General features: G+C 52.8%; 3 protein-coding genes across 14 annotated transcripts in view; all 3 read right to left on the bottom strand.

Annotated features, from left to right (window-relative positions):
* Nucleotides 1-17,060, bottom strand: part of CZIB (CXXC motif containing zinc binding protein) — a 109,164-nt gene that overhangs the window by 55,183 nt on the left and 36,921 nt on the right. The window lies entirely within an intron of this gene.
* MAGOH (mago homolog, exon junction complex subunit) overlaps nucleotides 1-17,060 on the bottom strand; it is a 176,677-nt gene that overhangs the window by 42,063 nt on the left and 117,554 nt on the right. The window lies entirely within an intron of this gene.
* Nucleotides 1-17,060, bottom strand: part of LRP8 (LDL receptor related protein 8) — an 81,645-nt gene that overhangs the window by 23,099 nt on the left and 41,486 nt on the right. For 3 of the 12 annotated variants that reach the window (XM_050802674.1, XM_050802705.1, XM_050802688.1), the window contains exons 4-9: nucleotides 11,885-12,013; nucleotides 8,012-8,398; nucleotides 6,952-7,074; nucleotides 3,922-3,960; nucleotides 2,545-2,664; nucleotides 2,346-2,471 (exon numbers count right to left, since the gene is read on the bottom strand). In XM_050802674.1, the coding sequence (XP_050658631.1) occupies nucleotides 2,346-2,471; nucleotides 2,545-2,664; nucleotides 3,922-3,960; nucleotides 6,952-7,074; nucleotides 8,012-8,398; nucleotides 11,885-12,013 (924 nt within the window). Of the gene's footprint in view, nucleotides 1-2,345; nucleotides 2,472-2,544; nucleotides 2,682-3,921; nucleotides 3,961-6,013; nucleotides 6,135-6,951; nucleotides 7,075-8,011; nucleotides 8,399-11,884; nucleotides 12,014-17,060 lie in introns of all 12 variants that reach the window. The other 9 variants (XM_050802696.1, XM_050802683.1, XM_050802714.1 and 6 more) reach the window with 5 other exon arrangements.

Raw genomic sequence — 17,060 nt, forward strand, 5'->3', positions numbered from 1 at the left:
TAACATGTCCAAAACAGCCTAAGATTACTCCAAACCTGCTTCCCTCACTGTCTTTCCCAAGCCTATATGTAGCAATCTTATTGTTTCAGTTGCTGTAACACTTTTTTTTCCAGATTCCACATTCAATTCATAAGCAAATCCTGTTGGCTGGCCTTTGCACTATATCTGCAGTCTGTCCACTTCTCATTATTCCCGTAGTAATAATGTGGGAATAAGGGTTCAGCCACCATCACCTCGCTTCTGGATTATTGCAATGACCTCTTAAGTGGTTTCCCTGCCTCCTCCCTTGTCCTCTACAGTCTGTTCTCAACACTGCAGTCAGAAGGACCTTCTTAAAATGTCACGCCATGTCCCTTCCCTACTCCGAGCCCTCAATGGCTTCCCCCTAGTTGGAGTGAAATCCAGAGTTGGCTCTTACGATGGTCTAGAAGGCCCTTTGGGCTGCCCCAAGCTACCTCTCTGGCTTCATCTCTTCCTAGTTTCCTTGCTCCAACTGTACCAGCTTCCTTGCTCTTCCTTGAACATATTAGGCATGCTCCTGCATTAGGGCTTTTGCAGTTTCTGTCTCTTCAGCCTGAAATGCTTGTTCCTACAGATAACTGCATGGTAGCTCACTCCCCTCACTCCCCACTTTTTTTGTTTTTTAGAAAAGGTCTCACTCTGTCACCCAGGCTGGAGTGCAGTGGCATCATAACTCACTGCAACCTCAAACTCCTGGGCTCAAGAGATCTTCCTGCCTCAGCCTCCTGAGTAGCTTGGGAATATAGGTGCATGGTACTATACCTGGCTAATGTTTAAATTTTTTTAAGATATGGGGTCTTGCTACATTGCCCAGTATTGAACTCCTGGCCTCAAGTGATCTTCCTGCCTAGGCCTCCCAAAGTGTTGGGATTACAAGCGTGAGCCACCACACCTGCCCCCCCTTCATCTTCTTTACTCAAATACCTTCTCAGTGAGGGCTTCCCTGACCATTCCATTTAAAACTAGAACCCCCTGCTCACCTGGACTTCCCTAGTCCCATTCTCTACTTTCTATTTCTCCTTAGCCCTTATCGCCATCTGCCATGCACTATATTTTATTTATTTACCTGATTTCTAGCCTGGCTCACCCATTAGAATATAAGTCCCTTGAGGGCAGACAGGGATTTGCATCCATTTTGTTTACTGCTGAATTCCCAGTGTCTACTACAATGTTAGCTGTTCACTATAAACAACTGAATACAATGAATTAATTCTGCTGGCTGAATTGATCAATGTGTAGGTCTGCCCAGGTCGTGCTCTTTGTATAGACTCCCTATGCTGTGTGTGTAGTCTCTGTGTGGTTCAATTTTGTGTCTATATATTCTGCTGTATGAGTGTCATCTCTGTGGGCTGTATTAGGTGGCTCTATACAGTGTCTGTGTGGGTGTTAGTGTGCAGTGCATTGTGTGTGTGATGTACATGTACACTTTTGAGCACTGTACGTGCAACTGTTAGAGTAGGCAGACAGCTGGACATGAGTAGAAGGGGGAGTCCCTGAGAAAAGGGAAGCCTAGAAAATCTCACACCTAGAGACCACCCAAAACATGCATGCTAGATATGAGCAGAGAGGAGGGGAAATACCTGTGCAGAAAGGAACGCCCTTTAAGATGCCCAGTAACTGCTCACTCTGCAGTTCACCCATCAGAATGTAGCTAGCCGTATGCTGAGGAGGAAGGGGAGGGCAAAGGGGAAATTCCTAAGAAATATGCAGGCCTAATAAGATTTGACTGCTATACAACCTTCCTGGGGTGGTGGTAATGAGTGATGCCGCCATTAGGTAGTATTTGTGCCCAGAGCTGGGCATGCACACGAGCTAATAGTAAGGGAGGTCCCACAAGCCTGGGTGGAAACTAGGTGAGGAACAGGCAGGGACTGAAAGCAGGAATGGGAAAACTAGACAAAGAAAAAGGCAGAGATTTAGGAGAGAGACAGGAACTTCAAGAAAAAGACCCAATGCAGAACTCTCAGGGCTGCCACCAGTTCATTCTCTTTCAGCAGCCTGCCCCACTCTGCCTCACCTTTCAGAGTGCACTGTCCCTTTAAAGAAACACGGCTATTGCTGCTGTTCCCAGTTGGGTCAGCCCGCTCCTGTCTTGGACTGTACTCTTATCTCCTTAATAAACCTTTGGCTTATGTTACTAATTGTCTCTTGGCTGAATTCTTTCTCCCAAGCTAGACAAGGGACCGAAGATTCCTGTGCTTCTCAGTAACACAAACTGCCTTCTTGTGTGTGCGCACATGTACACATCCACTCCTCACATGTGGAAGCATGCTGCTTCCTATATCCCTTTCAGAGCTGCCCCTCTGCCCTTGGGGTGTCCGTACCAGCAGCCTTGCAGTTCTTGGTCAGCAGGTCCATCTCATAGCCAGGGTAGCACTCGCACTTAAAATAGCCCTTGTAATTGACACAGATCTGGCTGCAGGCATCTGGGTCCTTGCATTCATCAATGTCTGTGGGGAGGAGCAGGGGTCAGAACTGGCAGGAGGATCTGCTTCTGCTTGGGGGTGTGGGAGAAGGTCTCACCGCCACAGGTCTTCTGGTCCAGGAGCTGGAAGCCTGCTGGGCACGTGCATTCAAAGCCAATCTTGAGGTCAGTGCAGATGTGTGAGCAGCCGCCATTGTTGTGCAGACACTCGTTTAGCCCTGGGGAGGGACATGGACTCCTGAAGGTCCAGGAGCCCAGGAGGAGTGGGGGCAGGGAAGGGGTGGGACCTAGAGCAGAAGCAGAGCCTAGGGCAGTGGGACTCCCACAGAGGCAGGAGGGCTCCACAACCTCACTGAGCCTCAGCCTCATCTACCAGGTGTTCTGGGCAGGAGGTGGCACAGAGAGGGCAGGTCCCTACTCAAGGCCAGACACAGAGACAGGGTAGAGTGGAACCAGAACTCAGGTCCCCGGCCTCCCAGCTGGGGCTCTGTCCACTATGAAGCTGGAGGCAGCTAGGCCTTCCCCAGTGGCCCAAGGTCTTTCCTTTCACAAACATGTTCCTTGCAGTGCCTCCTTCCTTGTGACCTCAGAGTTGAAGGGGCCTGTATGTGTCACATCCAACCCTCAGGATACCCTAAGAATCCCTTCCAAAATGCTCCACTTAAATATCTCCAACCTCAGGGAGCCCACTTCCCTCCTGAGGCAGCCGGCTCCACTGTGGACCAGCACTGCCTGCTGAGGCTTCTACTTCTGCTCCCAGCTCTGCTGTGTGGGGTTAGCCAGGGTGCACAGGCTCCCTCAGAGCCTCCTTAAAGCACTGATATCTGGTCTCCTGCCATCTGGGTGCCTTTCTCTGGACTCACTCCATCTGTTGATGTCCCTCTCTGGACAGGGCCCAGAGCTAGTTTGCCACCCAGAAGGAACCTGAACAGCACAGGATGCCCCCTAATGTGCTTGTGGTTACTTAAGACTCCTGGGCCTTTTTTTTTACATGGAGCCATTGCTAAATCAGTTCTCTCCTATCATGAACTAATATGATGGGATTTTTCAACTCCTCTCCTCTCAGCACATGTCCCTGTTCCTCCATCTTGTCATGGGCCTGGTCCCAGGATTACCACCTGCTCCAAGAGGTGAAGGGATGCCCGGAGATCATCTGTTCTGGCTCCCCATCCTCCACTCCCTCACTACCTTCTGGCAAGGTCTTAGGGGAGGTCAGGGAGTCCAGGACCAATGCTCTCACAGCATATCCTGAGCTTTAGAGTCACAGAAGGTTAATTCCACAAGCCAAGGGGAGGTGCCGCACCCCTCTGCCCCCCAGGCTCATGCACTGCCACTCCAGCCAAGCCAAGCAGTGCTGAGCTAAGCCAGCCATGGCCATGCATGTAGCTGGTCTGAGCTGCCCACCCCAGGCCATGCACAGCTATGGGGTGCCCCCACTTCCAGCCTGAGCCATGCTTAGGGAATAACCCCTTTACCCCTGGGCCTCCTCCTGTTTCCCAGGAATGTTGGCGGAACTGAAAGAACAAGACCACAGCAACCCCATGACTGGGAGACCCATGGATGACTCAGCCAGACCCAGCCCTGGGAAGCCCCAGACCTTTGGAGGTGGGCTGAGCCATGGCAGCTCCCACCTCCAGGAATTTTTCAGTCGCTCGGAGCCCTCCCTGACCTCTCCTTTCCTGTGTTATTCCCTGAGCACCATCCATTCATCTGTCCTCCCACTCACCCACTGCCCCTATCATGCATCCACTCGCCTCCTTCCTCTCCTTTTGCAGGTAGCAGCAACCCAACAATTCTATTTACTGAGCACTTGATGAAGTGGCATGTGTAGGTGGGATGGCCCTGAAAGGGGAAAGGGGAAAGGAGAGAGCTCAAAGTGACTGGCTTCTGATGAAGGAAGGCACAGTGTCCTCCAGGGCTCAGGTAGGTGAGGGGAAGAGAAAAGAGAGCAGGTCTGCCCCTGTAGCCTTTACCCAAATGCCTGCAGGGAAGTCTCCAGTCCTTCTTCATTCTACCTAGCATGGGTGTGATTCCGCTGGGGAGCCAGGAGAGGAGGGGGATGAGGTAGAGTGGTGCAGAGAGGCCAGAGTAGTATTTGCAGCTTCCTTCCATGGAAGGAAGAAGTGGTGTCACTGCACACACCTACATGCACACACCTGCATGCGCACAACTACATGCACACATACCAGCTTATGTGCAGAGCACAGACAGTCCCATGGACTCCATAAATACATTCACACATACTTGGGGTCACACACGTAGATGCATGAATGCAGTTCCCCTGCTTTACTCAGAGAAGAAGACATGGATACAGACACCGGCCTCTCACCAACACAGAGACAGAGGCCACACGCAGACACAAGCTCGTGTGTACATACTCCTCTTTGGTGTGTCATGCAAATGACGGGAGAGAAGAGAGGGTTTAGTAGGATAGTAGTCCCTGGCTACTCCAAGTCTGGGTGTTGGGGGAGCTAGGCTTAGTAGCTCTGGCTTCCCTGTCTCTTTTTCCACAAGTTCCTTCTTCTGGGACTTCTCTTGGCAGGGCCTGGAGGCAGAGGGAGTGTCTGCCTCCTGCCAGCTCAGATAGAAGCTGAGCCACTTTCATTCAGCTACTCTTCCTTTCACAATCAGTTTTTTAATCTTCAAAAGGGGGAGGAAATATGCTTTTCCTGGGAAGCTCCAGAGGATGAACCTCCTCTAAGCGCCCAGGAGGGAGGTGCTGAGGAAACAGTCTGCCAGGAGGCAGGAGAGGGAGGGACTGACCTAGGCTCTGTCCTCCCAGGGCTTCTCTGTCAAATCTCCCTCAAGCCCTGACCTGGGAACAGTTAAAAAAAAAAAAAAAAAAAAAAAAAAACTCATGAACCTTCCTGGAGTCCACACTGGGTTTCCAGCATGTTCTCTGGGATGCTCACTCTACCTAGAGCCTGGAGCCTCTGTTCTTTCTAGCCTGAAACCCACCCTGACAGCTGTAGCCGACATCAGGGCAGCCGCTTCCATCCAGGTCTCGCTTTAGTCTGGCCTACAAGTCTGGTCTCTCCATCAGGTCCGAACTCCTCAGGGCTTAGGATGATGCCAGCTCCTGCTGCAAGGCCTGCCCTACTCCCATGCAGGTATGGCCTGAGCAGTGGCCCTGGGATGTGCTTCAACTGGCTGCCTGCCTGCTGTGCCCACCTCTTCCTCTGCTGGGTCTTCTGCAAGGGGCTAGAAGACCTCAGAGCCCAGGGCCCTGGCTAGGTCAGCAGGGCAGGAACACCGAGGATGAGAGAAAGTTCCAGAAGGTCTCAGAGGTCTGAACGGGGAAGGAATGAGGAGAGGCCAAGTTTGTGAGAGAAAACATAATTTTTTAGTACCTGGGATGGACAAGCTCTTAGCACTTTGTAGAGATGTAGACCAGAGGCCTGGGGGTGAAAAGCCCCATGTGAAGCCATAGGACAGCACATGAGTCCAAAGAGAGGGTCAGAGCAGAAATTGTCAGGGCAGGGGGCACTGGAGGGCCTCGAGCCCAGATACCAGGAGAGGGATGGCAGGAGACTGAGTCCAGCCAGTGGGCATAGACAGGCACTGCACCACACTTTCAGAAGCTCATCTGACCAATCCCGGCAGTCCCTCTGCACATCACACACTTTCCTGCCGTCCACGCGCTCGCCACTCTTACACTGAAATCTGCGGGGACCCTCACAAGGTGACTCTGTTGGGCTGGACAAGAGAGTGGACGGTGCCTGTGAGACCTTGGACAAGAAGGGCTGGGCTGGGCTGGGGCCCACAGGAGGCAAGTAGAGCTCCAGTTCTAACCCCTCACAGGTCTCTGGAGGGTGGCCCAGGATAGACAGGTAAATCCAGGACCTGAGGAAGCTCTGCTCACAGGACAGGATCCCAGGGATGATTAGGAGGCTAAGCCTCATGTAGCTGGGCAGGGCTGTGGGGATCTGCATCTCATCTTGCAGAACTCAGGTCTTGGGAGGGACCAGGCAGCAGCTCTAGAGAGACCTTAGAGGCTGGACTGACCATCTGCTGGGGGGACCTTTGCCCCATGGACCCCAGAGAGGGGAAGTTGCCACACTGCCCAACCTGTTATCCATTCCCCCAGATGACTAGTGAATGAGGGTCCCTGCTCCTGCAGAGGGCAGGTGGGGGCCAGAAGAACCATCTGAGAATTAAAGGGGGTGCCTGGGGAGCAAGACTCAGCCTCTGCTCAGCCTCGGAACTAGTGAGGGAAGCCACTCAGCAGCTGGGACCTGGACAAGTGGTGGGGGCTGGACTTCCCAAATGCCCTGTCATGTAGCCCTAGGCGTCTTTCAGCTTTGACAAAGTCCTTACAAATCCAATTCTGGTGCCACTAGGACCCCATGGGAAGGGAGCCAGGTGATTTAGGGGCAAGTGGTGCTTTGGGGGAAAATGCTTCTTGGAGACCAAGGGAAAACTCCTCCCAACTCTGCTCTCTGGAGAGTCACCAGAGCCCAGGGCATCCTCACAGAAGATGTGTTCTGTGCCCTGATCACACGCACCCTGTAGGCAGCCAGCTTCATCACTCCCATCCGGACAGTCCTGCTCCTGGTTGCAGCGCTTGATTGCAAGGACACATGTCCCATCCCCACACTGGAACTCGTTCCCATGGCAGGTGCCCAGTGCTGCCAGGAGAGGGCAAGGGGAGAGGATCAGAGTCAGTGTGGTGCTAAGACAGTTTCCCCACCACCCCCATCCCCATGCCATAGCCACCCCTGGCAAAAACCGAACCAGTGGCTGAACTTAGGAGTCCTCAAAGGACACCTGGCCAAGGCACCTCAGTGTACAGATGGGGAGACTGAAGCTCAGAGAGGGGGAAGGCCTTGCCCAGGGTCACACAGCACTCTGGCTGGCAGATTCAGGACTAAACCCAGGTCTCTTGTTTCCCTGTCCCTGCCTCTCTCCAGGGCCACTCCTCAGAACAGACACACGGCCTTCATTTGAGTCTTGGTGCTCATTACTTAATGACTTCATCCATTTGGCAAACCTTCCTGTGCCAGGTGCTGTGCTGGGAGGGGTGGAAGTCGGGGTGGGAGCCCAGAGACTCCTGAGAACCTCCTCATCCTCTAGGAGCTCAGGGTGCAGAGCGGGGCTGAGGAATGCTCAGATGGGGACATAAGTGTGAGATGAGCTGTAAGAGAAGGCTGCTGGAGACCTGCCCGGCAGAGGGACCCAGCCCAGCTGGGAAGGTCAGATGAGTCTAGGCCAGGCCTTGAGGAATGAGCAGGCCTAGCGGGTAAAGAGATGGGAGGAGCTCCTGAGCCTGCCAGGTTTCTGGGTAGAGGGGTTGCGGGATGGGGGTGGGAAGTACAAGTGGGAGGGCTCACAGCAGGGACACAGGTACCAGTGGAGGCTTCTGGAGTTAAACCTGAGCTCCGCAGCCAGGCAGTTGCATGAACTCAAACAAGTCACTTCACTTCTCCCAGCCTCGGTCTCCTCTGTAGTAAACCCAGGTAATGTATTCAGGTAAGGCAATGAAAGGAAGCCTGCACCTGGCGGATCGGGATCGGGTAGCGGATCCGCAATCCCTGGGCGGGGCTGGGCGGTATGGAGGGGGCTTACGGCAGTCGGCCTCGTCGGATTTGTCTTTGCAGTCGCGGTCGCCGTCGCAGCGCCAGCCCAGGTGCACGCACTCGCCGCTGCGGCAGGCGAACTGGGCGGCGGTGGCGCAGGCGGCGGGCGCGGACGTGGCCCCGGGGCCCGGGCGGCCGCAGAGCTCGGCTGCCTCGTCCGAGCGGTCCTCGCAGTCAAACTGGCGGTCGCAGACCCAGCGCTCCGGGATGCAGGCGCCACCGCCATCGCGGCCGCAGCGGAACTCGCGGGGCCCGCAGGCCGGGTCTGCACAGCCGCGCTCATCGCTGCCGTCACCGCAGTCGTCGTCGCCGTCGCACACGAACACGGCGGCCAGGCACGAGCGGTTGCCGCACTGGAACTCGTGCGGGGCGCACACTGCGCGGGACAGAGAGCAGGTCGGCCCGCCGACCCCCTCCCCGGCTGACCTGGGGCCCCGCTGGTCCGGCTACAGGGGTTCCGACCCTCACCCGGGGGCCAGATCAAGTCCCTTTTGGGGGCTGAATGGTGGACGTACAGTTAGGCACAGCGAAGGCGGGCTTCCAACACGGACATGCTAGGTGACAGGCAACACACCTGCCCTTCGTGAGCCCCCCAGGCCTCACTGGGTAAATGAGCATGAGCATGGTGGAACAAGGAGGGGCATTCTGAAACCTTACAGCACTGCCTGTCTTGAAGGACCTTGTGATGGGCCCAGGACATGATCTGTTAAATGACACTGACCCTTCCAGGGACCAGGGTCTGGGGTTGACTCTTCATAGCATAGCGATGCATAGCATAACCTGCACTGTTCCACCTGAGTCCCTTGGCCTGGTATCCAAGGCGTCTCTTGGGTCAGTACTGTGGCTCCATCACCTCACTCCTGAATGTTCACAGCTCCAGCCATGCTAGACCGTTTGCTGGGCCCAGTGTATAGGCTCCCACCTCCAAGTCTTTGCTCAAGTTGCTCCATCTACTGGGAACCTACTTCTTGCCCACCACTGTCTCTACATTTTGCAATGATGAGTTCTCATCTTCCAAGGGCCCAAATTCCACCTCTTTCGTGACACCCTGGTGTTTCCCTGCTTGGGAAATCTCTGCCTCTGCCCTTGTTTCTGAGCCCCTCAGTCGCGCAGGTGTCTGAGTTTCATGTCCTTTTCCATCTGCCCCATGAATCCACACTGCCTAGGGGCGTCCCTCCTTTGCCCTGAGGGCCTGGTACAGAGCTCCCTGCAGTGAGTGGGTGTGGAGTGGATGGAACTGGTCTGGCCCAGGTATGAGGTGTAATTATGGGATGTGCAGTAAATAAGCGTCATAGCTCTGCCTGGGGCTCTGGGCTTCTCTCTGATAAGCTAGTCTGAGCTCAGCGGCTGGGATGAACTTAGAGACCAGCCAGCCCTATTGCCAGATGGGGAAACTGAGGCCCAGAGAGAGGAGCAGCTTGCCCAGGGTCACACAGTCCATGACAACAAGAGAACCAGAACTCAGGTTTGGGGCTTTTCTTTCCTACTCTGTCTCCTCCTTTTGGCTTTTCTGGTTTTCTCCTCCCTTCCTGGAGTTTTTCCAGCAGTTTTTCAGGGCAGTGACCTCCTCACTTCCCTCCCTCCTGTGTGTCCACACACAGGCCAAGACCTGGCCCTGGGGGGCCCTGGTGAGGCATGGCTGTGGCCAAAGGTGATGTGGTGGTGGCAGCACCAGATCTTTCCACGTGGGGGCGCCCAGAGTCTGTGTTTTCATTTTCTGATGGAAAAATGTGAATTTTCATTGTTATTGAAGATAAAGAGTGATGTCTTCAGTTTCACCAGGTAGGTAGCTCGTGTCATGCGTTTCTGACAGCTCTACCAAGTGTCTGACAGTTGCGGTTTTTTTTCCCCTCCGAGACTTTTGAGACACTGCGGCATTAGCGGAAAAAGCACATGCTGCCAGTGCCACTGCCCCTCAAGATTACACTGACACCTAATGAGCTCCCTTCCTGCCTGTCATGTGCAGGGAGCTTGTGCATGTGCAGGGAGGGCGGACTCACTGCTTTCTGGGAGTTCCAATGGGAAGTGCTTTTTTTTTTAATTTTCTTTTTTGAGACGGAGTCTCGCTCTGTCACCTAGGCTGGAGTGCAGTGGTACGCTCTCAGCTACTGCCACCCTGCCTCCTGGGTTCAAGTGATTCTCCTGCCTCAGCCTCCCGAGTAGCTGTTACTACAGGCACGTGCCACCATGCTCAGCTAAATTCTTTTTCTGTATTTTTAGTAGAGGTGGAGTTTCACCCTGTTAGCCAGGATAGTCTCAATCTCCTGACCTCATGATCCACCTGCCTCGGCCTCCCGAAGTGCTGGGATTACAGGCATGAGCCACCACGCCCAGCCCTATTTTTAAATTTTACTTGAAGATTTTGATGGCAAGGAAGTGCTCCTTCATACTGAGTTTTCTCTGAGGTTTTGGAGCCAACAGTAACTTTAAGATCCATATTCTCAGGCCTACATAGCCCCAGAGACCCTACTCCTAGCATTTACAAATGGAAGAAGCTCAGAGAGATGAGGGGTGGGAGGACTCTTTCTCCTCTGCCTAGGAGAGTGGGAGCTGTAGCACAGAAGCCCAGTAAGACCTGACACCCCTGTCTCCCATAATTAATGGGGAATGTTCCTATTCCAACATGCCCTAGTTGGAGAAGCTCCCATCCCTTGCAGTAGCGGCCTTCATATTGGAGGAATCATCTGATTATGGGGGTTGGTAAAGAGGAAAGAGGATTCTCATTGGCCAGTGAGTCCCAGCAAAATTATCACAGCTGAGGAAGTGAGCCAGTGCCATCACTGGGACTTTGAAACTACTGTTCCCAGCCAGGATCTCCCTCCATACCCAGATGCTTCCTGCTTCAGACACATCAAATTCCAGACTTAGAATCTTAAAGTGCGACTACTCAGACACCTCTGGAGGAGATGGCATTTTCCCTGGGCCAGGAAAGATGGATAGGATGCAAATATAGAGGCTGGCAGAGGGGAGTAGGCAGCAGTGACGGGCAAGTGCCTGGCAAGCCCTCCAGGGTGACCGCCCATATCTCAGCCCAGCCGCACAGCCCAGTAGCGACAGCCAGTCTGTCTCCCCCATTAATCATGTGTTCCCAGAGGGACGACTGTGTAGGATTCACCTCACTGTCCCTTTCAGAGCCTGGCTTCAGGCCTGGCACACAGTAGGTGCCCCTCGAATTGAAAAAGTAAGGCCTGGCCATGCTCCTCACTGGCCCAGGCCCTGCTGGCCTGCTCCCTGGGAAGGAGATAATCCTGTGTTTGAAGCTCAGTGATGTGGAACTGTCCCAGTGGCCACTTCCATCTGTCCCTGCCGAGGCTGCTGAGAATATCTTCTCTGCCCTGTGACGTTTGTGCTCAAATCTGATATTTCAGCAACAGTCGTCCTTGACACCTCAGGAATCCGTCCCCCTCCCCCCAGCACTGCTGGCACTCTGGCTCAGGCCACCACCATTTCTCCATACAGTACCCTCCCTGGTCCCCCTGCCCTTGCTCGAAGATTGGCAGACTTGTGGGATGGATGAGCAGATGTCAGACATGGTAAAAAAGCTCATGGGCTTTGCTGTCCAGTCCTGAATCTGAATCTTGGTTTCATCACTCAGCCCTGGGTACTTTTCCTCCCTTGTCTGAGCCTCAGTTTCCTCACCTATAAAATGGGGATGATAATGGCTGCTCATGAGGTGCTTGTGAAGATGAAAGAAGACAATGTCTCCATAGTGTCTAGCCATTACTAATGTCCTGATCATTATCCTTTCCTCTCCACCTACCAAGCCCCACGGGGAACTGGGCCCCTCCCCAGAAGTGGCTGTCATTCCCTGAGGCTGCCTGACCATGCTTGGCAGACCCTGGGGATCTGACCCCAGACTCACAGGTAACACAGCCGGCCTCATCCGCTCCACCCTCGCAGTCCTTCTCCCCGTCGCAGCGCCATGAGGCAGGTACACACTTGTGGCTGGTGGGTCCACAGCTCAGCTTCTCTGCAGGACACACCTGCTTGGCTGTGGAGACAGACGTCCATGCATAGCTTAGCCAAGGGGGACACAGGGCATGGTGCCAACCAGTCCTACCACCCTGTTCCAGCCACCTGGTCCAAGGCCCTAGGAGTCCATCAGGGCTCTCCTGGCCCATGTCTCAGTTTCATCAGCTGAGAAGAAGCCTCTGTCTGTCCCAGGAGTTTCCAAATCCTAAATCTGACCCCGCCACTTCTCTACAGAACATCTTTCATGGCCCCCTGGTCCCTGGCCCTCAAGTTTCTCTTTAATCCATTGACTCCTGCCTGCCTCTCCTGGCCACACCTCCCATCCCTCCAAACCTCCACTTTAAGTTCCGGCAACATGGAGCCACCATGCCCTGCACTCGTCTCTGTCATTTCCCAGCTGTGTGCTCTTAGGTGAGATATGTCCCAGCTGGGCCTCAGTTTGCCTTCCAGATCAGTGACTCCATGATTGGAACCTGTAAATTTAGAGGGTTCACCAAGGCCCCAACGGCTCCAGTCGGCCCGCCTCTAAGCCCCATCCCCGAGTGATGGTGCTGAGCCTGCTGCTGAGAACAGCTGCTGCATAGCAGGGCCCAGCGGGACTGCATAGCTATAATTACTGCAGCCACAATCAGAGGCTGACTCAATCAGGGGCCTGAAGCCCCAGGGTTGAATCTCAATTTGGAAGAAACCCTATTCAAGGCTGGGGACAGCTCTTATCATGAGTTTCTGCCGGACCCATGTGACAGGCTCAGCCAAGGCAGATGCATCTCAGACCTCCGTGGTTGGCTCCCTACAGCCTTCCAGAGTGTGCAGGAGGCCCGATTTCTGTGGTCTCTAGGATGTGCCAGGCATGGTGCTAGACGCTTCCATTTGATTTTCACAATAAGCCAGCAGGGTGAGAGGATTATGTGCTGGCCTCCAACATGGAGGTGGAGAACATGGGCTCTGGAATCTGGCTGCCTGGGTTCAAATCCTAGTTCACTCACTCACTGACTATGTGACCTTGGCCAACAATCCTTATCTCTGTGCCAGTAAAGTGGGGATAATACTATCCCTCATAGGATTGTTATGATGACTAAGTTAATGTCTGTAAAGCAAGCACCTAGAAGAATACCCAGCCCAGTGCTTACTAAATGTTACCTATTATGATTATCCACACATAACAGATGACTCTGAATTTTGCTTATTCATGGAGTATTTGAGCACTGCTGTGTGACAAACATGGTGGTAAGCACTAAGTTCTGGTCACAGAGCTGGTAAAGAACAGCGTTAGGATTGACTGAAAGTCAGCTGTGTCTGATGCTGGAGACCTGGCACAATCCATTTCCCCCCGGAGGCAGTGGGCTACTCATGCCTCACCCTCCATTTTGCTCTCTGATCTCAGACCAGTTTCTCCTCTTCCTATTTCTATAGCTGGGATGAGAGACCACAAGGGATATAGAAAAGGGCACAGATGAGTTGAGGAGGGGGGCAGGTATCTGCATCAAGGTCCCCAGACACCACTACTGCCATGGGAGAAGAGTACCTTAGGCCTCTGAAAGTGAGGTCCCCAAGGTTATCCCTAGGAATGTTTTCATGAGTACAGGGCAATTCCTTGGGAAGGCAGGATTCCTGGGATTCGTTTTCACAGAAACTTCCCTTGCTCGAGGATTGGCAAACTTGTGGGATGGATGAGCAAAGAACTGTCAGGTTGAGCTCTGGAAAGTACTGACACTCAAAGGCCTCTTATAAAGGCCACCTTGGGGCTGCAGTGCAGGGTGCTGAAGGGAAACTGGGAGTTGGGAGATGGGGTCCTTCCAGGGTACCTCTATCACCAACACTGCAGGACCCCAGGTAAGCACCTCCCCTCTGGGCCCCACTGGAACACAGGAAGCTGAAGCTGACCAGTGCTTCGCTGGGGGTCCTCTCATCAAAGGATGGGGGATGAGGGAGCTACTGAAAGTGCAGGTTCCTGGCCTCAGCTCATACCGGCTGAATCTAGACTTCTAGGGCAGAGCCTAGGGATCTGCATTTTCGTAACTCCTCACCAAAACCCAGGTGATTCCCATGCACCTCCATTTGGGAACCCCTGGGTTGCAAGCATAAAAGACACGGGATGTTTCATCTCTTTTCAATTCACTACCATAAAAGCGATACAGATGTTCCATATACTTGCAAGCCCCTAAGACAGCAATGGGAAGGAAGGTCAAAGCAACTACTTATCCCTAAGCCAGGCCTCAGGAAACAGAACCTCTCAAGGAAGTAGGAGGGGACTCCCAGTTTTTGAACACCTACATTGTGTCAGGCTACGGTGTGTCAGGCTACGTTGTGTCAGGCTGCTCTGTGATGAGAATTTTATATGTTTTCATTTCATTCTGTCATGGTCTGATCATGAAAATCCATGTTGGAACTTAATCCTCAATGTGATAGCATTAAGAGGTGAGGCCTTTAGGAGGTGATTAAGCCATAATGGTACAGCTCTCATTAATGAGATTAGTACCCTTAGAAAAGAGGCCAGGGGGAGCCTCCTTGCCCCTTCCACCATGTGAGGATGAAGCAAGGAGGTGCCGTCTATGAGGAATGGGCCCTCACCAGACACTGAAACTGCCGGTGCCTTGATCTTGGTCTTCCTAGCCTCCAGAACTGTGAGCAATAAATGTCTGTTGTAAGGTAAGCAGGCCCTGTGGGCTGCCAGTGCAAATTCCAGGGGTGCCATTTACAAAGGTCGCCACATAAGTGGCATACCCAGAGTACAGCAGGGCAGCAGTCCTGCAGGTAAGCACTCCATTTTATAGATGAGGAAACTGAGGCTCAGCGAGACCAAGTAACTGGCCCAAAGGTGCACAGCAGGCGAGAGACCGAGCCTGGGTTCCTATGACTAGAGCCTTGCCTGTCCATCAAACCCTACATGCTCCAAAACTATCCCCAAACTCTCCTCCCAAAAGCCCAGGTGACTGAAAGGGCCCTTGGCTGTATGCTTCACCTCCAGGGGCCTGGGTTCTAGAGACCCCAGTGCAGCAAGCAGCTGCTTGAACTTTTAATGAATATTTATATAGTTAATTGCATAACCTTTCAGCAAGGACAATGATTAAACAATCTGTCTGCTTCCTTTCTTTATAATTAATAAGACATTTGCTGTGTCCCTAAATAGACAGCTCTAATTATAGGCTCTCGAGGATTCAGCAGTGCCTGATAACAGCCCTCCACCCTCAAAGAGCCAAGGCTTTTGGAATGCAGGACTTGAGAGACCTCAGAGGTCACATTGATGAACACGCTTGGAGTGGCAGGAGACCAAGGCCCAGAGAGGGGAAGGGACCTGCCTAGGGTCACACAGCTACTGGCAGTTGGGTATTCCAATTCCTGTCTCTCCTGGAACCTCACTGTCTCTCCTATGTTGTAGCTTTCCCCCAAAGGTAGGACTGGAGCCTGGCTCACAGGGTCCTATGTCAGGCCTCTCCACTCCACAGTCCTGGGAAGTTGGTCTGGGTAATTACTGACACATGGTATCACCCTATGAGTGGATATTATTACCTCTATTTTATGAATGAAGAAAGTAAAGCCCAGAGAGAGTAAGTTGTTTGTTCAAAGTCTAGTGGTGAGAGGCAGATCTGGACTTCCATCCCAGGTCCAAACACACTGATTAACTTACTGCACCTAATGACTGCACAAGAGAAAAGCAGATCCTGTTGGTCTCCCTGGCACCTCTGGCCTGGAGAGAGGTCACTGGAGGAAGGGGGCTCACTGAGCCTCTGGGCAGGTTCTGCACGATGGCCATCTGATGTCCACTCTCAGGACAACTGAAGCCCAAGGGCTCCCAGCAGCATGATGTAGGAGAAAGAGCCTGAGTTTTAGAGACACACAGACCTGGGCCCAAATTTCATTTACTAATACTAAGGTCCTAGGCAACTTACTGAACCTCTCTGCACTCTGGCTCCCCTCATCTGAAAATGGGGTTGAATAATCTCCTAGGGTTAGTGGATGGCTTAAATGAGGAAACATGGAAATCCCTACACTCAGAGCCTAGAACAAACTAGGAGCTCAGAAAACACTTGCCCTTGTTTAATTTCATGAAGTGCAAATGCCAATGGCTGGGGAGGGGCCTGGTGTCACCACTGGGGAATGCACATTATGAGTCCACATGGTCCACCACGATGCAGACCCCATCCCAGGATAGCCACTCCCTCTGTGACAGATGCCCCCTGAGGGGACCATATGCCTTTGGCCTGCTCTCCAAGTACCCTAGGTTCTGAGAGGCAGGAATGAAGAATCCCACTGTCTCCCAGACAACAGGAACCCTCCAAACCTGGCAAGGGGGCTTTTCATGAAACTCTGTATCCTGTAGTGACTCAAGGCATTTAAAGGCATTTAAATTCCCAGAGAATCCTGCCCCAGAAATTCAAATCCATTGGTACTTTCTCCAATTCATAAATTCACAAATTAACAAAAAGGGAAATGTCTGTTAAATTAAAGAATGAAAGTACTTGGCGGCTGCTCATTGAGGTAGCACATCTATAGTGTCAACCCACGTGAGTTTTAGGGGCAGATAACCTCCAAATGGGGACTGCCAGCTCTAAGGGACCAGAGGCTCGGGTGGTGAGAACTGCTAGTGTCACTCAGTACAGCTCCTGCCACAGGAAGCACAGCATGGGGCCACCCAAGGTGCAGGACGAGGAGTTACACCAAGTTCCTTCGGTTGAGGCCAGGCAAAATGCTGCTAGCTGGGTCAGTCTCTAACTTACTGAGTGAGCTCAGAAAATCTCTGGGCCTCCATATTCTGATCTGTAATAGGAAGATAATCCTGGTTAATCAGAGAGGCCCCCCTTCCAGGTGGAAAGGTTCTAAGATGCATGAAAAAGCTTCCATATTCAAATAAATAGCATCCAGAACTATAACTCACCTTGAACCATCCTTCCCTCCCCCACCCTCACCCCTCCCAACAGACGCTTGAAGGTGGGTCAGAAGCCATCCCCAATCAAGTGAGCTATAATTAGAGCTGAAATGCTATTGCCACTAGGCAAATGTTCTGGGCTTTTCCATTGTGAGTCCTCGCTACATTTGAAGGTACAGAACCCAGAACCAGAGGGAAA

This window comes from Macaca thibetana, chromosome 1, assembly GCF_024542745.1.
Source record: "Macaca thibetana thibetana isolate TM-01 chromosome 1, ASM2454274v1, whole genome shotgun sequence".
Taxonomy (NCBI): domain Eukaryota; kingdom Metazoa; phylum Chordata; class Mammalia; order Primates; family Cercopithecidae; genus Macaca; species Macaca thibetana.